A 22,401-nucleotide genomic window follows, 5' to 3' on the forward strand; every position below is an offset into this window, starting at 1 on the left:
CTTTAAAAGACTTACCTGGCGGCCGTGGTGTGTCCACTAAACTCCGTAGTTATAAACATCCTGAGGTTAGCAGCGCGCTAACTGACCTGTTTATAATGTAATCCGAGCAGTGACTCCGTGTCGGCTGTGCTAACCTGCTGCTGTTAGCTGCTTGGGCTGAAAGATGAACTGTAGTGAGCTGTATTATCCGGTTAGTGGGGTTAAAACCTTTATTTGTTTACAGAAACAGTAAAAACGGACTGGCTGAGCCCTGTAGCCCGTGGCTGGGCTGTACTGAAGTAGTGACTGAGCGGGGCTTGTGCTGCTGCTGCAGCTCCGACTAGTGGTTGGATGAAGAACTGCAGCTTCATGTAATGAGCAGTTTCACCAGCCATCCACACACAGCTCTGATAAACTGCTTGTTTTAATAGTGCACACTGTTGCTACCAAAAAAAGTCACTAGATGGCATTACCATATATATCTTAATAAATAATAATAATAATATTTATAATATTTATAATAATAATAATAATAAATATATTATTTAAATTTTATGAGGCATAAAATAATAACAAGAAAAAAAAACAAGAAAATCGAGAATCGAATCGAATCGTGACCCTCAAATCGAAAATGAAATCGAATCGAGGATTTAGAGAATCGTGACACCCCTAATAGATGGGGTAGAAGGGACTGTCTGAGTTAGGCACTTGACTTGCAGTGATGTGTGTAGCTGTTTATAAACATTTTTATCAAATAATAGGTCTATGCTTCTTCAGTGTTGTGATGTTAATTAACATTATTCTGAACAGATTTCGCTCATTCAAACAGCCCCAAAATGTTTTTAAAAAGCATTTTAAAAAATGTTGGTTTAATTCGGACTTGGGCAAAACATGCACAGGCTTGTGCTCGAGTCGGACCTGATCAGATGTTTTGGGCCCGATCTAAGCTCTAATAGATATCCATTAGATAGCAATGCTGTACTTGGGCATTAGATCCCACTATTACATTTCAGATTTTAGAAAAATGAAAAATATGAAATATGCTTTTTATACTTATTATACTATTTAAGAAGGGATCATACTTTGCTATGCTAACATACAGTACTGACAGATCTTCAGCTACAGTTAACGCTGCACCTGCATCTTAATTAAATTTTTTTTGGATCCATTGAAACCACACAAATACAGACCTATTTTAAGCGTGTATTATGGACTTATGAGTGTACTCAACTTTTATACTTTTATCAACACTATATACTTCATACATAAAAAAAAGTATTAGTAATCAGTATGCAATTGAAATGCTCCCCACATTTACAGAAAATTCTGGCCTAAAATAAATAAATAGACAGCCCGAAAGTGAAAGCACATCTCTTCCTTACTTGTTAACATGTTCTTCCCAGTCATCTGGAGGTGGAGGCCCATCAGCAACAGTTCGTGCAAACAGAACATGCCGCTCACACTCGTTCATAACACTACGTGCCTTCTGGTTGTCATAGAGAGGCATGGGTGTTGGGGTGACTGTCTCCACATCGATGCACAAGTCCAAGTCCCTGGAAAAGCAAGTCATTTAATCATTCAAACTAATATATCTACTCGGCACCTCTTCCAGTGCTCTCCTAACAATAAGCCTTGGTATTCATACACAAGAAGAACTGCAGCCATAAGAAGTGGGCAATATAAGATAATAGGGATCAGTCCTTATTTGTTCTGGACATTAAACCAACTCAAATGTCAAATAAGCTTTAAACGTCACTCACAGAGAGGATTCGGGCTGCCGCCGTGGGGTGACAAACAACATACGAGTGGGCCGGGCACTGCTGGCATCTGGGTGAGCGTTCCATGGCTTGGCATAGCTGTGATCAAGGTAGACCAGATCCAGCTCTCTATCGTGCACCGACAGCTGGAACAACAGCGATGTTCCCATCCGACGGGCCGACGTCTGGAAGTCCCGCTCTCCACTGCCGCGGTACATTGTTCTCTACCTCCTCTTGGGAGCCTTGCCGATCCCAGGTTGATGGAGCGCATGCAGCACAAACATGGGATCTGTGAATTTAATTAGTGGACACGTAGGTTTAAGAGGAGTGTCTTCAACTGATCCATATTGTATTATACACAGTAATATTGTCAACATTTCTGAATATCATGAACGCTATTATACCCTGAAATATCTTGCCATATAACCCACCCCTAATTATCACATCAGGGTACTAGTTTTTGCAAAAGAAAAAATTCACACTGATCTCATTTCCCATGATATATCTAATAGAGACAGATTATATCTGTCCAGTATAATTTATTTTATTTTATTCCTGGATATATGGAGATATTTGAAATGCATTTTAGTATCCAGACATTTTAAATCACTGACTTCTGTTACAAATCTGATGAAATTCTTGTATTTTTTAATATCTCAGTTAGGGGTGCACCATATCATGTTGTATTCAATAATAAAATTTAATTTTCATTTTGTTGCAGAAGTGTATTCTTGAAACATATTTTTTTTTTATTCAGTGTTTTGTCATATCGCCAAGAGTATACTTATCGTGTAAATACCATTAAACATTGTGATATTATTTTAGGGCCATATCAGCCACCCCTACTATTTACACTATTTAAACAACAGCGTTATATCACAATATAGTGAATTGTAACCCTTTTATCATGCTAAATATTCTTTTTTTCAATACAGAGCCCTAATCAAGAGCATTTTTCAGCCTTGATTACTGCTCAGCTTGACTCATCATCCATAAATCCCTTATTTCTAACCAGGGAGATGAAATGAACGACTTCTGGGTGTGCAAACAGTTGAACTGCTCACTGCCTTCAACAGCTAACTGAATCTCATGACTTTTAGTAGCACTTAAATCAGCACCTTGGACTTGCACATTTGATTCCACGCAGAATAATAAGTAAATGAACTCATGAAATGAATTAAGCATTAAGCAATAAAGCATATCAGTATGGTGATGTTAGCAGTGTAGTCTTTGTTAGAGCTTTAAAAGGCAGAGAAGTTCAGGAGCAGTGCTTTCCCGCGGGGTTTAGTATTTAATTACGATCATTAGTTTATACTAATTAAAATGCCTGATTCAAATAATCAACTAACTATCTCGCTGATGTGAGCTGAGTGATACAGTAGGAAAACTAGCAGGAGACAGTTACTCCATAACCACAAAGCTAACTAACTGAAAAATCACAGAGTATAAAATACTTAATGTAAAAAGTCCTGATGCATGCTTTTTTCCACTGAAACATATTATAAGGACACACGTGGCTTAATGTACTAAAACAACGAGCCAGAAACACCAAGTAATAAAATATATTGAATATATATACAGAAATAGCACTTTTTGCCAAAGCTCCCAACAACCTTACAGCGCTAGTAATAGGGGCATAGAGTTTCCCATGCAAAGAAATTGATATTTTTACATCCTTAACAACCTCAAAGTAGCCCCACACTTCATTGGTAGAATTCTGAGAACCTTGAAAATAAAAACCTTCAGGTAGAAATATCGTGACTTAATTTCAAGAAGGTGGTGCCCAGAGAAATACCTGAAGGTACTGTATGCATAAACAGTGTTTTTAATAACCTATCTGCGCACTTTCAAAGTTCTTAGTGCATCGTTTTAAATGTCAGGACCCTCTGAATTCTGCCAATGAAGTGTGGAGGTACTTTGAGCGTGTTAATGCTGTAAAAATAGTCCGTTCCTTGCATGTGCAGCGCTATGCCCCATCACTAGAATTGTAAGCCTGTTGGGAGCATCAGCTAAAAGTGATATATTATGCAATGCTGGGGGTAAATAGAGGTGGGCTCTTTTGACAAACTTCAAACGAACATGTATGCTTCACTACAACCCAAGTCAATTTTACACCGGATTTCCACGTAAACAATTAACTTACACCTGTTTTAGCTAACCTAGATATTTTAACACTCCTCTAACCTAGCTGGGTTAAGCTAGGGTAGCTTAGCTGCATAGTTAACAGTTAACTTACCTAACAGATAGGTAGTTATCGCTAGCTAGTTAAGTAACTCAGACAGAGATAGCTAACCTAGCTAACTAACTAGGTTAGTTAGTTAGCCAGCTAGCTAACTGACCAGTGATATTTGACAGCCTAGTTGACTATTACGCTCAATAAACACAATTAAACACCAAACTTGTCTGCAGCACATGTTCTATTTCTGATTCACATCTAACAGTTACCCAGAAACATGACCAGAAATTCCGAGTAGTCTTTTCTTAGCTGTATTCTCTAAGCTAAGCTCGCTAGGTTCACTAACGCAGCGTTAGCTCCTAGGTTTATCTACTGTAAGACAGTTAGCAGCAATGCTAACAGGAGACGACAGCCCGCGCAGCGTTAGGTCACGGGCACCGCGTTAACTTACCTTCTCAGATATCTCTGGTAAATATGTGCACATTCACGCCATTGTTTTAATCCATTCTGGTTCTTCGGAAAACTGCAAACTATTTAGGAAATGAAACAGAAGCGTGACGCTGTTCTCACTGCTCGATCATGGCCGCCTTCTTTTGTTTTGCACCACCGCGCCTCTGAGGCACCCAGCAAAACACGGACTGGATCTTTCAGAGCGCAGGAGGCTCGTGCACCAGCTGCGTAAGTTCAAACGTAGGCTTTAATATATATATATATATGATACCACTTAAAATAGATAAGTTTTTTATTTTATTTTACCAAATTAAAAACCTCTGGAATATAATCAAGAGGAAGATGGATGATCATAAGCCATCAAACCAAGATGAACTGCTACAATTTTTGCACCAAGAAGACAAAGTTATCCAAAAGCAGTATGTAAGACTGGTGAAGATAAACATGCCAAGATGCATGGAAACTGTGATTAAAAACCCAGGTTATTCCACCAAATATTGATTAAATAATTAAATAAATTAAGATTAAATTAACTAAATTTAAATGTTATAATATGATTCTTCTGAAAGCTCTGCATCTCTCTTTTTTATTTCAGCCATTTCTCATTTTCTGCAAATAAAGGCTCTTAATGACTATATTTTTATTTGGAATTTGGAAGAAAAGTCCGTAGTTTATAGAATAAATGTAAAAAAAAGTGTTGACTAAATATATACATCTAGGTACCCTTAAGCAGCAGGAGCTGTAACTAAACCAATAAAAAACATTAGCAGCTACATTGAAGCTTCGAGCAGGATGAAAATATCACTTTCACCACCTTCTTTTAAGACCGTGATAATTAACTGAATATTTTTTTCAGAATTAAGAAAAACATATGTGCTGGTCGACAACCGTATTTCCATTGCAACATGTTGAAAATTATACGCATATACGCGCGATATTACGGTAAACTGACGCGCATTCTGATAGCACGATAAAATAGCATAGAGGGGAGGAGACTGACACGTTTCATTCGCTTATATTAATTCACACAAACATTACACCCAGAAAAGAAAAGGAAAACGGATTAAAATTACTCACTTTACTGTACACTGTTTATGCAGTGTATTATTTATTCGATATAATGCCATTAAATCAAACCATTGTTTAAGAGAGAGAGAGTAAGAGAGATTCTGATGTGCTATTTAATTACGCATCATTCTCTTAAAATACCAAAATGAAGTATTTGTATAAGAGATGCGGTCCTTCCACCAGTGCAAGTCTGAACAAATTTCTCTGTATTCTTTTTTGTTAAATTTAATTCGTAATTTTATAAATCCATGCCTAAAACTTTTCTTACATTAGTTTCTCAGTGTTCTATCTCATGAGTTTCTTTGGTTTTCTTTGGCTATCACTCCTGCAAATGTGGGCAAATTTCACGGCATTGTTTATTTTAAAACAATTTAGTGTTTTTTAATGTTTAAAACAAAAATTCTCATCATTTTGTAATACTTTTTAAAAAATAATTTCTTAACCCTCTATAGCATATTACTGCCCTCAACAAACAACTTGTTGGGAAATTACATTATCTATTTAAATGTTTTCTCTATTTTTTGGTTAATACCACAGACATGTCTCTATGCAATAAAATTAGTGGTAGAAAGGGGTTTGACATTTTATCTGATGAACGAGCAACCCTTGTAGGAACAAAAGCCACATGGGATGCAGGGTAATAAAATAGTATATATATATAAAACAAAAAGAATATTTAGCAAATTTAACATAGAGAATATTTTGCATATTATGTTTTCATTTCACTGTACTTTTTCATTTGTTGCCTCTAGGTTAGGCATGTTCTTATCTCTAATTCTGCGGACCCTAACCCTACATGTTCAAGAGCTTATCTGCTTTGATTAGCTTGTTATCAAGCCACAGCAGCAAGTAATATCCAGACAATCAATACGCATTTTATGGTTGCTCTATCTACACAGACTTCAAGCTTTTGTGAAATCATTTTTCTTCAAAAAAAAACATTCATGCCATAGAGGGTTAAAGCATATTGTCAGCATTTTCCCATAATACCACAACAGGTCCACTACCATCTGAAAGCGTCAATTCTAGGCTATCACCCCTGTAAGTGTGGGCATTTCACTGCATTGTTTTTTTAAACACTTGCTATTATCAGATGTAAATTAATTTTATGAAAAATTGTCTTGTTTAAGGACTTCAACAATGCTATGTCACTTCAACCTAATGTCACATGACGTAGTTGTTATGTCAACTTGGTATCAGAAGTGACATTCATCTATGTAATGCTGCAGACCGGAGCCCCAGTGGGCGTGGCTAAAGGGCGGAGCATGTGTCAATCATTTTCGACTGCAGCCAATCAGATACTACACTTTCGTTGTCAATCACTTTTTATTAAGCCAATCCTCAGACAGACCAAGCTGTCCATCATTTTTTACTGCAGCCAATCACCTTAACAGATCTGTCAAAAGAAGGCGGAAACTGCATTGCTACCGGTTAAACGTAGCGCGATTTAAGCTTCTGAACAGCGGTGAAGCTGAATGTGTATTTTACAAAATACTATATTAACAGTTTAAAAACATTTATGTGCTACTGTAGTTAGTCCTGCCTATATGCCGCTCTGAAACAGAAGTAACTGAATGAAAACGTTAGAAAAGCTCTGACTTTAGATATGTTTAAATCAAAGATTAAAATACTCGTTTTTCTATTACTATATCCTTATTTTAAAACAAAATATAATAAATTAATTATTCCCAAATTATGAAAGTAATAAGTTGTTTGTAACTTTTTCTCATTTAGATATCAGAGATAACAGCTTCTTTCCCAGAGCTGTAGCACTCCTTAACCACAGTGGACACATCTGAGTCTCCAAACATCTCACTCACTGAACTGTATTCACAACTGACTGGATTTACAATCTGCTCACTTGCACTTTGCTTATTTGCACAGCTATACAGATGTTCCTCTGTAACTTCCTAAGCAATATTTAAGATAAACCTACCTCAGAAACATTCGGTTCTAATAATATATTCATATGTGTACAGTACAGATTTTATTTTATTTTATTTAGCTCTTAGCTCCTATCACTCTTCAGTGCTCTTTATTTCTGTAGAACTTTTAACTCTATTCTTATTCTATTTATTGTTTATTGTTCATTCTTTTGTAGTGTGATGTTTGTCTATAGTCTCTGTATTTGTTATGTGTCATACACGTGTTGCTCTCACCAAGACAAATTCCTTGTATATGTAACATACTTTGCGAAATAAAGTGATTCTGATTCTGATTCTGATATATTTTGAAGGGTGCAAGAATAAGGGGCCATAACAGGCCATAACAATCATATTGTAGTGTTATTGTTCCTGTGATAAGAACTGTTCTGATTATTGCATGATCTTTAGTAGCACAGGCAACCGTAAACACCATGATTCTGCATTAATGAAAGGAAAAAAGGAGAAATGCTGTTCTCACATGAAGCATCAAGTCATGTCAGTGGAGGAACAAAAGTATGTGCAACATTCTGAGTTTTCCTGGTTCTGCCCCTTTCTAATGGGTGAAATCAACTAAACCCATTGCTAAACCTGTCCTTCAGTTGCACAATCCACAGCTTGTGTAATCTCAATAGAAATGTATTGCCAATAAAACTGTAGCATCTGTAAGCAGCCCAAGGTCACCATAACAAAAACCAGGCTATAGGGAGTGTAAAGCCTTGCCAGCATCCTGCTTTTATATTGTACACTTTTGTCAAGGGTGATATGATTATGCTTCCAAAGAAACCAAACACACATTTACAAGCAAGGAACTATACTGAAAAGCCAATCGTAAGACATGTTTGATATATGATATGTGCTTCTTTGTGTTTACAGTGGAAAACAGATGGTCACCAATCTTATATTTGAACACATAGAGTTTTATTGTATTAAAGTAATTAAGAACAGGTTTGAGAACAGTAGAGACAATGAGCTAGACATTTGGAGTGTTTACTAACACCACCTCCACCTTAGCAGACCGGGGTTCAATTCTCTGTCTGGACAAGTGCACCGTCATAAACCAATAAGAGTCCTTGGGAAAGACTTCTATCTCCTCATTCCCCTAACAATATACACAAATAAATATGCTAATGTTAGTCCTGTCATTGTCTGTCTGCCACAGACTTAAATTCCCAGGATGCACCTGCGCCTAACCTCCCGGACATGCCTGATCATGTGGCGCTTCACTGATTAACTCACCGACCTTCTGATTGTCACACCTGGTCATCCTAGTAAAAATAACCCCACTGTTGCTGTTTCTAGTTGCCCAGTATTAGTCTATTTTCATAGCTCTTCTACACTATGTTTACTTTGCTCCTGTTATTAACCCTTTTTGTAAATTTGACCACCCTTTCTTCCTAGCCCTTTGTCGTTTTGTTAACCTTCTAGCTGCGGAACTATTTTGTATATTTTACTACCCTTTTGTCTTGCCCTACTGCTCATTGTTGGATTTCCTGTGTATAATCTCCTTGCCTGCCCACTCTGGTATGTTGCTTGTCTCTGCTGCCCTTTTGTTTGTTTGACCTTGCCTGTCCCTGACCATTCCTACAGGTTTAGCCCTTTACTTAAAAAACAGTGTGATTTGTATCTGCGTGTCTGTTGATATGGCAGATCAGTTACATTTGCATCTAAACATGAAAGCAAAGTTCTCTAAATTAAATAATGCTTTTTGTAGACCCAATCTAATTTTATTATGCAGACATCTCAAGTTGCAAAAATTCATTTCAGAGAGGTACTCCCAGACATGGACTTGAAACGTTATAGGTCACATTGACTCACCTAAACATGTCTTTTGCAATCATTTAGTCCCCTGTGTTTTTTACTTTTATCAGCCATGGATATACTTTAGAGTAGTCAGAGGTGAAATAAGTTTTGATGGGATCCATGGTGCTCCTTCTCCTTCTCCCACTGAACGTATTCTGTTCAGGAGGAGGAAATATAAACACTGCATGCCCACACTAAAAACTAATTGGCTGACTCACAGACTCTTTGTAGAGAACAGGCCAATCAGAACTGCTTCATGAATATGCACACGAGGGTAGCACTTTTCTTTCCCTCTCTTTCACACACACAACTGGGGAAAAAAGTCTGTGTTGCCTGCGTGCACACGGTGTTCACTCTTGGGCCACTCATTCTAGATTCTGGGAGATTTTATCTGACTTGTGGGCATCAGGGTGCCGTTATTGATATGCGGTAGACTTCGCAACTTCCGGGAGACTTGGAACGTCTGAATTATGTTCAAATTTTGCACACACAAGGACAGATCTGGCATTGCAACACCCACAACTAATTTTTGATTGACCACTGTTGGGTTGGGGTGTAAGAATGGCTTTTTGGGGCTTTGTTATAAATTTAAATCTTACAGCTGTCCCATTAGCTCCTGACACCATTTTTTTAGCATGTTTTTGCCTCCTTTACTCACAAACATGGTGTAGTCTTTCCCTCCAGGCTACCTTCTACTATGCATAAGCCTCAGTGTTGAAGGCTGTTCGAGCAAGTTACCACTGATTATGCTGCTAAGAGTGGCTGGCTGTTGGTTGTATGGTACAAAGATGACTCATACACTCATTTAGAACTGTACTGCCGCCACTTAATAAAATGCAAATTATAAAAGTATAAAAGAGTCACTTCATTGTTAAAGCACCAGATGGAAACTGATCCTAGCACTACCTTTAGGGGAAGTCTTACCATCTGTGTATCTGGAGTCAGTAGCCCCACCCCCTCTGCACCATATAAAATGACTACTTGACTGTGACTACTTTCACATTCTGGAACATCAACCTGAAGCTATGGTAAGTTCACACTCTTTCACAATTAGGTTTATTAACAGGTGCTAGCCTTTACCCACAGCTGTTATGCTCTTGTTGGTGGAAATTATGTTCATAACAGTAGGAGCAAAATTTATTTCTGTCTGAAAATAAAATCAAGTATCTGTTTTTCCACTTTGTCACTTAGTCCATGTTGAAAAGGTCAGTGTTTATGGGGTTCTTCCTGTTGGCTCTCATTCCCCTGAATGATGCAGCCTGCTGGCAGGGAAAGTATGAAGGTACATACATAGAACACACACACGTCCATGCACATCAATACACAGATGCCTTGTTGTGCTTCTGGTGATTACATTGTGTTATATTTCTCAATCCTATGTGTATTTAACAGGAGAAAACTGTATAGATAAGGTGGATAAGACCTCGCACTCTGTGGGATCCTTCTGGACAAACAGCAAATGTCATAAGTGCACATGTGATGAGAATGGTTTCAGCTGTTGTTATGGGTAAGCACACACATCTATAGTAAAGCGTATATTCATGAAAAATTTCTGAATTATTTAGCTCGGCATCCACATTTTCTTATGGTCATTAAGTCGTAACCCACTTTTATAGAATACAAATTATATATATTTTTGAAAAATAGCCTTCAAAAACCCATTCAAACATACATATGCATGCAAAGTGAATTTATCAGCAATTCATTAAGAAAAAGTGCAGGATTCAGAAGATCACGTTTCGAATCCTTTTCATGTAACTTGCCATCGGCTACCGGAGCCATGAGAGAGCACAGTTGGCCTTGCTCTCTCTGGGTGGATAGATTCTTTCCACATCACTCTAAAAGGTGATGTCCACAGCCCAAGGCGTCTGTGAGCTGATGTATCAGAACCGAGTTTCTGCGCTGTCCTCGGCAATGTTGCATCAGCAGCAGTTCGAAAAGAGATGGTGGCTGACATGTATCGGAGAAGACATGTGCTAGTCTACACCCTCCTGGTGTTGGGGCATCACTAGTGATAGGGGGAGTCCTAATAGGTGTGTTGGATAATTGGCCTTGTAAATTGGGGAGAGTAGAAAAAAAAGTAGAAACATGACAAATACATGTATAAAAGTTACTACAGTAAAATTAAATATCAAAACCGTACAAAATAAATAAGATATTTAAAATAAAATTTGATATTTCACGTCTCTGTATTCAAAGTTTTTCCCAAAATAAAAGACAAATACAAAATCAGAGCATTAATTATTTCAATTATTTTAAAATGTTAAAATGTATTTTTTTTTAACTGTCCCAGCCACCCAGAACATGTCCACAACCTGCTTTTGAGTCCTGTCCCATCAATTGCGAATTGCTTATTCAGAGGATGTTTTAGTGATGTTCAGCCAGAGCAAAATGGCTAACTGTGTGCTCTGCTATAAATTTCTATACATTGGCAGTGATGAGGAGCAGGGGTCACAATATCCACAACTAGAGTTATATTTTAGCTAAATATAGTGGACAACATTGGGGAATTTACCACGGCATGACTGAAATTAAAAACTCTCAGTCCCGAAGAATGACTGTCAGAAATAAAATGTAAAAAGATAAGCTCAAAGTCTGTAACTTAAATGTAATGTAATTTTATTTTTAGACCATTAATAGGAATATAAAGAGATATAATATATAGAGAGGAATATATATATAACAAAAGAGGTTTCTTTAACTAATGGATTCTGAATTTGTATAATGTTAGGTTACATAATTAAAATCTTTATTCTTATTTTTAATAGATTAATCAAACAAATAAACCAAAAATTTGTTAATTTGAGTGTTTGTTAACATTAGCGTAGCAACCTACATTCTATACTAATAACGCATAGATCAGATATCAGACATATTGTTGTAGATTAACTGAATGTGGTCCGTTGTTAATCATGTTTACTTGATGTTTCACCGAACTGTAACACTTTTTATTTTTTTCACTACTTTATCCTAACAACTTTCAAAAGTAGATCATTCATAAGAAACCTCTTTTATTTATTGCTATAGTCCTACAGGGATTCTTATAAGTGTTTATGAATGTATTTGTGTTACAGATTACCAACATCTATAAAATACCCTGAAGACTGCACTGTGGAGTACGATTATACCACATGTACTTACAAAGTCTTCAAAAAGAATGACCGCACAAGCCCATGCTCTCACAGTGCTGTTGGGAAGTGATTATCAGAGGCAGAAAATAAAGGCAGAATTTAGTAATTCTGTACATTTATCAATCTAGCATTTATGTACAATCAAGTCTTGAAAAATGTACATTAAATCAAAATCCTCTCAATGCTGCTTCAATGTGTTGTTATTCCTACAATATCATGCAAATGCAGAAGACTCTGCGCACTGTAAAAAAATATGAAAATGTTAAAGTATCATGATATTTTGTTTTTCAATACTTTATCTTTAAATACACTGTAATGTACTTTTTAAAAAGTATGATCAATGTTTACTTTTAAACATTTGATGAAAGCATAATATTAATGTACTTTTAATTTATATTTTATGTAAGTACATAAATCTGTTATTATATTTACAGCAAACTTAGACATTTCTTAATATGTTTTAAGTACAATTAAGTCTACATTTTTTCACCAGGGTTTGAATGTTGTCCATCGTTTATAGAAAAAAACACAATGTTCATTTTACTCAAACATAAACCTATAAATAACAACAGCTTAAAAGCAAAAAATATGTATTTTGAACAGTCTCCTCTGACAGTGCATTATAATGTCCAGGACATTAATAAGTTTTACACCTTTAATGGCCCTGGAAGGGAAACAGAATCAGACTTGAATGAGATTTGGTTGGGTTTTTCGGTACCACTTTAAAATAAGACTACCTTTATAAAGGGTTTATAAATGGTTTACAATTAGTTTATTAACGGTTAGGTTGTAAATATAACAAATACGTAGAAAGGGCAACAATGACATGTTCTTTGCCAAAAACCCACAGCCATCTATAATGTTGCCCTTTCTACGTATGTGTTATAACTGATTATTAATGATTTTTAAGGCATTTACAACCTAGAAAGTAACCATTAATAAACTAATTGTAAACCATTTATAAACCCTTCATATACAACCTTCACTTGTATCACTTTGCAACACTTATCTTATATCAATTTTGAAATATATATATTTATATTTATATATATATTGAGTTTACCTGTTAAAATCTCTTAGCCCCCTATGGACCATAAATTAATCATTATGTATATCCAGCAGTGTATTAAACACATACTATCACCACCAATTTAAAGCAGAGGAAGCTCTAGTATATATATATATACAGAACAGTGGAAATATGCAGTAGAATATTCAGGAACAGGATTGAGAAACACTAATCTAATGTGACTTCTGTTCATTTGTAGATCACAGTAACACCACTGTAAGACCACATGTCCTGAGTAAATAGAGGGATTCCAACAAAACCAAATGTTTTTTTTAACTGTAATTTTATGTTTTGAGTAATTATAGAGCTAGTTTTTTTCAGTTGTTAGAATTAGTTTAAATCTCAAGTATTGTGGTGTAATTTGTTATTTAGAAGGGGTAGAACAGATGGTTGAGATGGAAAGAGAGAAAATTGACTGAAATGAACTGAACTGATCAAAAGTAAGTAGTATTGATTAAAGGTTATTAATAGAGTAGGCCCCTTAGGACTGATTTGACTTCATCCGTATTTATTTTAATAATTAGTTTCAGTGTGATATATGGCTTCGGATCTTGACAGTTCACATTCACAAATGTAAGTGTCCTGTATCTGTGTGTAATGTTAACAAATCTGTCCCTGAAACGTCTCACATGCACACATTGGTCCGTGTATAAATATCACCTCTTAAAATCACCAGCAACAAAAAATGTCATATTTAAGAGACGACTCGTAGCTTCATAAAGGGAAATGGATGAGTTAGCAGCTCATATATGGAGCATCTTTTGCTGGAGTGGAGAAACAGCAAACACCATGTCTGAAGTACATGCTCAGGTCGAGGAGGTGAAAGAAGGCCAGGCGGTTTGCTTATGCTGTTTTGCAGCTATAGCTTGAACAGCTGCACCAAGAGATGTGTGAAATGAATATGAGAAAGAAGCACGTAGCGCATGCGTAAAAGCAAAAAGATGCAGGAATTTTGCTTTGACTGTTCACATTCATGTCGCATTTCCACGGATTATATACATATCCGATTTAAGACCACATATGAAAGTGACTCAAATCTAATTTGAAAAAATCTGATCTGAGACACACTGAAAAATCAGTGAAAAATCAGATTTGAGTCACTTCAGCCTGGTAATGTGAACGTAGCCTATGGGGTGTTATTTAACCTGAATACACAACAATTATGGTCTGTGAAATGCTGAAATCCTTCTGATGTTGGCAGAAAAAAGTATGCACAGGAATCCTGCAAATAATCATTCTTTGCGGTTTAGGCGAAACCTTCAACCTCACCTGTGTGAATTCTACTTTAAAGTACTTTTCTACAAAATAAGCTCAGACTTCCTATCAAACTACTCATAGCTACACACTAAGAAAAGTAAGTACAGATTTGTACTTAAAAGAGTACAAAGCTTGTCACTGGGGCTGTACCTTATACTGAGGTTCAAAAAAGTACCTTTCAGTGAAAGTCTTTTTTTTTTTAACCCATGATTTTTGTGCCAGTTAAGATTATAAACATTATCATCAACTGAGTATGTGTCAAGTGTCATGTGTCAACTTGATGATCGAAAATTGCCTGGCTTTCAAATATGTGCAATTTAAATAGATATTTTTTATTAGTACAGTGATACAGAATACAGAATGTACCTTTGGCTGGTTAAATGGTACAAATCTGTACTTATTGCTGTTAGAAATTACTTTGTACTTTAGAGGGAACAAATCTGACCCTGTAAAGACCAATATTGTACCTTTGAGGGTACAATTATGAAGAGTGTACCTTTGAGTACAAAAAAGTACTCATATAGTACCTCTGTTTTTTAGAGTGTACTCTTGTATAGGCTTGTAGGAAGATTAAACAGATTAAACAGGAAATCAAGCCTGAACAAAATTCACAAACCTGTTTCTACAAATCTAACACTGATGCTTCAACAAACAGCAGACAAGAAGTTACATACGGCCCAATAGACACTGTCCAGTCTGTCTCATCTCATCTCAAGACTGTCCTCTGCTGACAGCTGTGGGTAAAACAACTACAGACACATTCATCGACAGCACCTAAGAAACACATAAGAAATCCTCTAGTAAACTTAAAAGTGTTAAAGAAACACAACTGATGCTCTCAGACACTTTAAGAGAGCAAAGTTTAGCACAGCTGTTAACTGAAAGCCTTTTTTTCTCAGTGCCTAGAGTCACCTGGAATAGTTTTCTATGTCTTAAAGGAGTTCCTGAAGGTGCTGAACATTAGTTTCTGCTTTTCCTTCATGCTCTGAAGCTCCAGCTCATCCCAAATCACCAATTACAGTTGAGTTTAGGTCAGAGGATTGTAGAAGACAAACACTTTTTTGTTTACAACATAATTCCATATGTGTCCATTAATTATTATTTTATGCTTTTATTACCTTATATTAATTTACAATGTAGAAAATAAATTAAACAAAGAAGTAAAAAAAAACAGTACATTGCTGTGTTCTCTGGCTTAACCCTGTATGTTGAATCTGTGCTCTGTGATAAAGGTGACTGACTGCCAGGACAGTTTGGATAAGACGTGGTGTGCTGTGGGGTCCTTCTGGGTAAACAACAGATGTAATAGATGTGAATCCAGCACTGATTTACTGAAGTGCTGTGAAAGGTACACAGTAAAAATAATTTATGAGGTAAATAAATATAACACAAGTTAACTGTGTAATATTTACATCAAATAATTGAGTAAGCAACTAAATGGGGGATTTTTTTTGTAAAATCTATGTGTTTAATAATTTTGTAAATTATACTTCAGGAAAGATATTAAATATTACTAATCATTGTGAACATTGTGTTTTAAAAATAAATGAGTAAAAAAACACTTTTTTCTATTTGGAAAGAGTTTATATGTCTTAGTGAGTGCATTTAAGGTAAATTATTTCTTAAATCTATGTAAATATAAAAAAGCAGTCAAATGACTAAAAACTGAATATTGCAAATGGCTGCAAATCAGTCATGGCACAACAACCAGACTACCATGAACTAACACCAATGCAGTTTTAACCTTTTGTTCTTTAAAAGTCAAATCCACTAGCGAGAACAAGAAGAGAACACTTTAGATTCTATAAGCAACTAAAGACAGCACACCGACCAAACGTGTGTTTGTTTGTGATGGTTTGTGTCTGTCCGGTCAGTTTACTTTGGCCTCATGCATCACTAAGTCATATTACTCCCACCCCCTCACCCGTCTTCATTTAAAATCTACTGGTGATCTCAGTACTGTAAGTGTCCACAGGTAACCAGGTACCATGGTAAGTTTACACTCTTCCTAGGTCCAACACATCACTATCTTGTTAATGTAATTTTTTACATATTATTGGTATTCAGTACTGAGGTGCACTGGGGTAAATATATATTTATTTGGGACATTTCTGACCACACAAGCTGCATCTACACATTAGAATAACTATGATTGTTAACAGTATCATATTGAATTTTATATCGTATTTAAGAGGTAATACATGAGAGGGAGTGCCATAATGTGTAATATTAGCACTGCTGTGTTGAAAATTGAGTGTATTATTGCAATTATACCACAGTTCCATTATAGCTGTTTATTGAAAGATTTTGAGTTTAAGAGGGTGAGAAAATACGATCTGTTTGGTTATAAACACTCAGAGAGTTGTTGCTTGGTTAGCATGGTGGCCTCTATTTTTGACCATTTTAGTCAAAAGTGTTGAAATCAAATTTTACTGTAAATAAACTTAAGAGCTTTACTCAAATAAACAGGTTTCAGGAGAGAATTCTGCGGAGTTAAATTCCAGTGCTCGTTTGACTTTAAAATAAATTGTTTCTTAAGAATTAAAGTTTTGGTTACTTCAGCGCCCCCCCAGTGGTTAATAATGGCATCGCATATTGTTTGTATTTGGTTTGTAAGAGCTGCATTGTTGCTAGGTTACAGTGCATTACCAGCTAATAATGTCACTCATAAAACGCCTCTCAGCCAATCACATTGCAGGGTCGGAACTGTGGTATAATAATGCTTAATTCAAACAAATGCAAAACTAGTTTTTATATAACAGTGCTTAATCCTTTATATCTGATGACAGAATCATAATAAATATTTGCCTAATATTGGATTTGGTGTGTAATTTCTTTAGTTCTTCTGAGCTGAACTATTAATCTATTCTACACAAGCGTCTGTCCGGTCAGTGTACTTTGACCTCATTCATCACTGCGTCAATGCTTCCACCCCCTCTGCTTCATTTAAAATCTACTGGTGGTCTCAGTGCTGGAAGTGTCCACAGGTAACCAGGTACCAGGGTAAGTTTACACTATTGTTAATGAGCATGTCATTAGTATTTAGTATTTAGAGGTGCACTGTTTTTGGGTCATTTCTGAGCACAAAAACAAGCTAAACAGCTAGCTGTTCCCAAAAATTAGAGCATCATACTGAATTTTATATCATTTTGTCTGAAAGCCTTCTCAAAAAAGTCAAATTCTTCTCTGCTACAGGCTAAATTTTCAACTTTATGCTTAGTTTTTATATACCAGTGCTTAGGACTTGGTTTCCTTAACATTCTAATCATTTTATCATATACTCCATAAAATATAATACATATTTGTCTAATATGGGTTTAGGTGTGTAATTTCTTCAGTTCTTCTGAGCAAAACTATTAATCTGTTCAACACAAACGTTTGTCCGGTCAGTGTACAGTGGCCTTATGCATTGCATCACTGCTCCCACCCCCTTTATTTACTTTATTTATATGCTACTGGTGGTCTCAGACCTTAAAGCATTCATAACTAATCTAGAACCATGGTAAGTTTACACTATTCCTAGGTTTAATACTATTGTTATATGGTTAATTAACATTATGGGATATTTTTGGGTTTTTACTGTGATCTGTAAATGTTCAGTTATTTAAGGTGTTTCTAATTACTAGCCTGTATGTCCAAAGTCGAATTAACTCAACAGTCATTTATACAAAGTTTTTCTGCTCTAATTCACTCGATCCAAATTATTGTCTCAATAGCAAGCCTTCCCTGAGGTAAAGAACGTGTGTTAGAGCACAACAGCTAAGTTCTAGATCCTACACATTCAAATGAAACTGCACTGCATTGCAAAATAAATATGTTTACCTGCTGATTTCTTGTTCCAAAGTCCACAATGAAGAGCGCAGTGTTTGTGGGGTTCGTTCTGTTTGCTCTCGTTCCTCTGATCAATGCCTATTGCTGGCAGGAGCTTCTTAAATTCGGTACGTACAAACACTGATATACAGCTATTTTATTGATCAGTATGCTGATCCATGATGTGTTGTGCTCCTAAACCCTGTGAGTTGAACTTTTTACCCTCAACAGGAGCAACTCATTGTCAGGATGATGTGGATAAGACCTGGCATGCTGTGGGATCCTCCTGGACCAACAGCAGATGTGACCAGTGCAGATGTAGCAGTGTAAAGAGCTGCTGTAGTGGGTGAGTATTAGGGGTGTAAGGGAAAAAAGGAGAAAGTGGGTCTTGTAATATTATGTTTTGAAATACTGTATCTTAATCTTCTTAATTCTCACTGGTGATAGAGTGGTTTATTTATTTGTTGTTTAAACTTCGACCACTACATAGCAGTGTTGTGCTCTTCATGCCCCACTATATTTTTACATAGATTTTTTTTAATGTGATGGTGTTCTTTAATTCATGGCATTTTATTTCTTCAAATTAAATTGCAATACATCATATTGTTTACAGTTTTGGCAGTTTATCATAAGAGTGATTAATTAATGTTGAGACATAATGTCAAATGGAACACTTTAGCTATACGAGGTTTATTTTCTTGAATGAAGAAACACGTTTTTGCTAAGCATTTAAAAGCTTTGAAATAACAAAATCAAAATTCACCTCTTCTGTATTACTCAAATGGATGTTTTTTATTAAGGTGTTTTAAGCCATTAAAGGCTAGAAAAAAAAATCCAATCACACTTAGAGCATTTTCACACCAGTACTATTGATAAACAAGCTGATAAGCTCATTGATATTATGCGAAACTCACTGCTGCTTTTGTGTTTCCACTTGGGTCTCAACTGCCACTAAAAGCTCTCCAAGCACAAAAAAAGATTTGAAAGATTCTAGCATCAGGAATCATATGCTTCTATGAGCTGTATGAATGGCTCATTTACTGTGACATTACCAGGGGCATGGCCTGGCCTGGGTTTCTGGGGTTATAGCCCCAAATGATTATCCAGTAGCCCTGAATCGTTTCACTCGGCTCAGCTGTACTGTTACTGAGGAGACAGGCCACTTGCTGCTGTGTGAATGGGAAATCTCTTAACAATTTTAAATTTGTTGGATAAAAAATATAACTACATCATACTACTATTAAAGTGTTAAAGACTATATATCAGGATATTTACATTTACATGACACCCCTGGACGCCACACTAATGTGCATAGAACCACCACGCCACCACACTGCCCGACTCTCAGAAAAAATGTGGTGCGACCAGCGACAGCTTATTTGCATTAAAGTGGTAGAGCCCTTTCTAAAAGGGACTGAAACTAGCAAGACTAGAGCGGGTGGGATATCTTTATGTGAGAGTGATTTTGAGCAAAGAATTCTTTAGGTTATGCCTGCCCAATATCATTTATTTTGTTCCAATATTGGATACATAGAGTGCGTTTTAAATATCAAGACATGTTGGATTACTGATTTCAGGTGAAATCTAGTAAGAATCCCTGCAATTTTTTATTTTACAGTATATATTTTTAAAAGACAATATTTTCCAGTGTCAGTTTTTTCAACATTATGCAGCTCTAATGTTCACAAATTCAGATCCAAAAATAGGTTTCTATTTGCGAATGTCACCATATAAACACACAGGGTTTAGTGGCACAACACAACATGAATCCGCATATTGATAAATAAAATAGCTGTACTGTGTATGTGTGTGTACATACTAAATTTAAGAATGGCAATTATAAGAAATGACCATTATAAGAAATAATTTAAATAAAGCTTTAGCCTTTTACTGTAAAGCTTATTCTCAAATATATTAATAAATGTTTTTCTTTTACAGACTTCCATCAGTGACCGTTGCTGACGACTGCACTGTGGAATTTGATTACAATGCTTGTACATATGAGGTGTTTAATAAGAAAGACAGGAACATTAAATGTAATTACAGTGCTGTGGGGAAGTGATCGCCAGAATTCAGTCTAGACTAATTCAGACTATAGATTAATCTAACCTGATTAATTATTTAATGGACAGAAATACTACATTAGAAATCCTGAAGCTCAGAGCAAATATAAAGTGCATAGTATTTACACTTATTTGCATTTAGAACATATTCAAGTTCAGGTTAAGTACTGCTACTAAATACAACAACTACCAATTACAAGAATGCAGATGAATATGTATTCTAACTGTGAGGTCGTTTGGCCTATTAAACACTGTTTGGTTGGTATAATATACTAGAATTCTGCTATGAAATAATGTTAAAGATTTCATAAATGATTGTAAGTTGACAGCACATTAAAGTCTAATCCATTTCTATTCATCTCCATTGTCTTGTCTTTCCTACAATGAATCAGTGCTATGCTGAACAGGTAGAGGGGTTAACTGTGGCCACTGCTAAAAAATAAACATTTTTAAATGGATACTAAATAAAGCCAGAATGAAGTGATTATACTGAAGAAACAGAAGTGTGGATTCAATTCCTTGTCCAGACTGGAACTACTTATTCGAAAAACACTTTTAAGCCCTATCCAGATAGATAGTTCCTCAGGGGGACGTCTGTAAAAAAATATTGTACACTTCTACTCAGTGATAAAACTCTTGCATATGGACTGCAACTGAAAAAAACAAGAGGAGTTTTTTGGCTTTCTCAGTCACATGACATCACATTCAGTAGGTCCTCCAGTTCCAAGTCCTCTCTTTTTTCTATTGTTACTAAACATCCACAAATAATTCAAACAGACCAAATCAGTCCTTTTTCTGTATGCCTAAAATCTGCACAAAGATACACAGAAAAAAAGCTACTCCCACTTTTGTTCAGTATCCAAACAATGCACATTTTTTAATAGTCCAATGTTAATGAGCTCTTTTTCACCAGCTTGCTGGAGTTATGCTCTTTAGTTATGTGAATCATCGTGAATTTGTATGCAGGACTTCCCGAAAGAAGAAACATTCAACAGAAAGTAAATTCTGCCACATTTCCATAACAGAGACCTCAGGGACCATAACTAATTTTCCCAAACATTTAGAAGAAACGGAGAGATAAATACAAACTAGCAAGATAACTAATGTTAGCAGCTAACTAGCTAACAACCTAATTTTATTGGGGAGAGCACTGACCTTAGCAACAAGCTGGGTAACACACTAATGTTACCCAAGAGAGAACTAAAGCTAGCAACGAGCTAGTTAACCTTAGTGACGAGCTAGCTAAAATGCTAATGTTACCGGGAAGAGAACAGCCATACTTTGGCTTCAAAACGGCATAATGAGAGTGAATGGGGACGTCCTGTCCATACTTTGGTTTCAAAACGGCATAATGAGAGTGAATGGGGACGTCCTGTCCATACTTTGGTTTCAAAACGGCATAATGAGAGTGAATGGGGACGTCCTGTCCATACTTATATGCAGTAGGGCTGTCCCTAACGATTATTTTTTAAACGATTATTCTAACGATTATTTTTTTCGATTAGTCGACTAATCTATTCATTGAGAAACATATTTAAATAATTATTTTACGTTTAAAGCAAACGATAAATTACTATATTTATATATAATAACAACAACAACAACAACAACAACACAAGCCTACTAAACCAAACCCCACACTTATAATCACTTACATGTACAACACGTTTAGATCTATAACGCTAAAAATGGATAAGCTCCCATACACCACAACCGTGTGTTGCACTGTTTTCTGTGACCGCTAGATTTTGTGACCACTGGCAGTTAGTTCTCAGCAGACCGGTGCACTGGCCGATTCGAAACTGTTCGTTTCTAATGTTTACCCCGACTGGCCAAAACGGTTCAGTTTAGGGCTGAGGGTAAGGTGTAGGTATAGAAAGCTTCCGTTTTGCCAATGAACGCTCATAACCGTGAGC

At 36.1% G+C, this 22,401-nt stretch overlaps 3 protein-coding genes across 6 annotated transcripts in view; 2 read left to right on the forward strand and 1 right to left on the reverse strand.

Annotated features, from left to right (window-relative positions):
* Positions 1–4,540, reverse strand: part of kansl3 (KAT8 regulatory NSL complex subunit 3) — a 30,429-nt gene extending 25,889 nt beyond the window's left edge. For 2 of the 4 annotated variants that reach the window (XM_022671123.2, XM_022671122.2), the window contains exons 1-3: positions 4,364–4,540; positions 1,740–2,025; positions 1,362–1,532 (exon numbers count right to left, since the gene is read on the reverse strand). In XM_022671123.2, coding sequence (XP_022526844.2) covers positions 1,362–1,532; positions 1,740–1,954 — 386 coding nt within the window. In that variant the 5' untranslated portion in view covers positions 1,955–2,025; positions 4,364–4,540. The remainder of the gene's footprint in view (positions 1–1,361; positions 1,533–1,739; positions 2,026–4,363) is intronic. The other 2 variants (XM_015601709.3, XM_007234762.4) reach the window with 1 other exon arrangement.
* A 5,562-nt stretch (positions 4,541–10,102) lies between these two features.
* LOC103023850 (small serum protein 2) lies at positions 10,103–12,468 on the forward strand. Its single transcript, XM_007234761.4, has 4 exons — positions 10,103–10,183; positions 10,347–10,437; positions 10,548–10,662; positions 12,230–12,468. Exons 1-4 carry the CDS (start codon positions 10,181–10,183, stop codon positions 12,354–12,356), a joined length of 336 nt encoding a protein of 111 aa, XP_007234823.3. The 5' UTR covers positions 10,103–10,180; the 3' UTR covers positions 12,357–12,468.
* A 5,043-nt stretch (positions 12,469–17,511) lies between these two features.
* On the forward strand, positions 17,512–20,843 carry LOC103022194 (uncharacterized). Its single transcript, XM_007234757.4, has 4 exons — positions 17,512–17,615; positions 18,457–18,550; positions 18,654–18,768; positions 20,361–20,843. The coding sequence occupies exons 2-4, from the start codon at positions 18,463–18,465 to the stop codon at positions 20,482–20,484; spliced, it is 327 nt and encodes a 108-aa protein (XP_007234819.1). The 5' UTR covers positions 17,512–17,615; positions 18,457–18,462; the 3' UTR covers positions 20,485–20,843.
* Positions 20,844–22,401: the final 1,558 nt, after the last annotated feature.

This window comes from Astyanax mexicanus, chromosome 12 (assembly GCF_023375975.1).
Source record: "Astyanax mexicanus isolate ESR-SI-001 chromosome 12, AstMex3_surface, whole genome shotgun sequence".
In the NCBI taxonomy this organism is placed as follows: Eukaryota; Metazoa; Chordata; class Actinopteri; order Characiformes; family Acestrorhamphidae; genus Astyanax; species Astyanax mexicanus.

Coding starts and splice junctions, on each gene's coding strand:
- LOC103023850 (XM_007234761.4), top strand. Junction 10,438..10,547: donor CTGGCAGGGAAAGTATGAAG/GTACATACATAG, acceptor TGTATTTAACAG/GAGAAAACTGTATAGATAAG. Junction 10,663..12,229: donor GGTTTCAGCTGTTGTTATGG/GTAAGCACACAC, acceptor TTTGTGTTACAG/ATTACCAACATCTATAAAAT.
- LOC103022194 (XM_007234757.4), top strand. CDS start 18,463: ATGAAGAGCGCAGTGTTTGTGGGGTTCGTTCTGTTTGCTCTCGTTCCT. Junction 18,551..18,653: donor GCAGGAGCTTCTTAAATTCG/GTACGTACAAAC, acceptor TACCCTCAACAG/GAGCAACTCATTGTCAGGAT. Junction 18,769..20,360: donor GTAAAGAGCTGCTGTAGTGG/GTGAGTATTAGG, acceptor TTTCTTTTACAG/ACTTCCATCAGTGACCGTTG.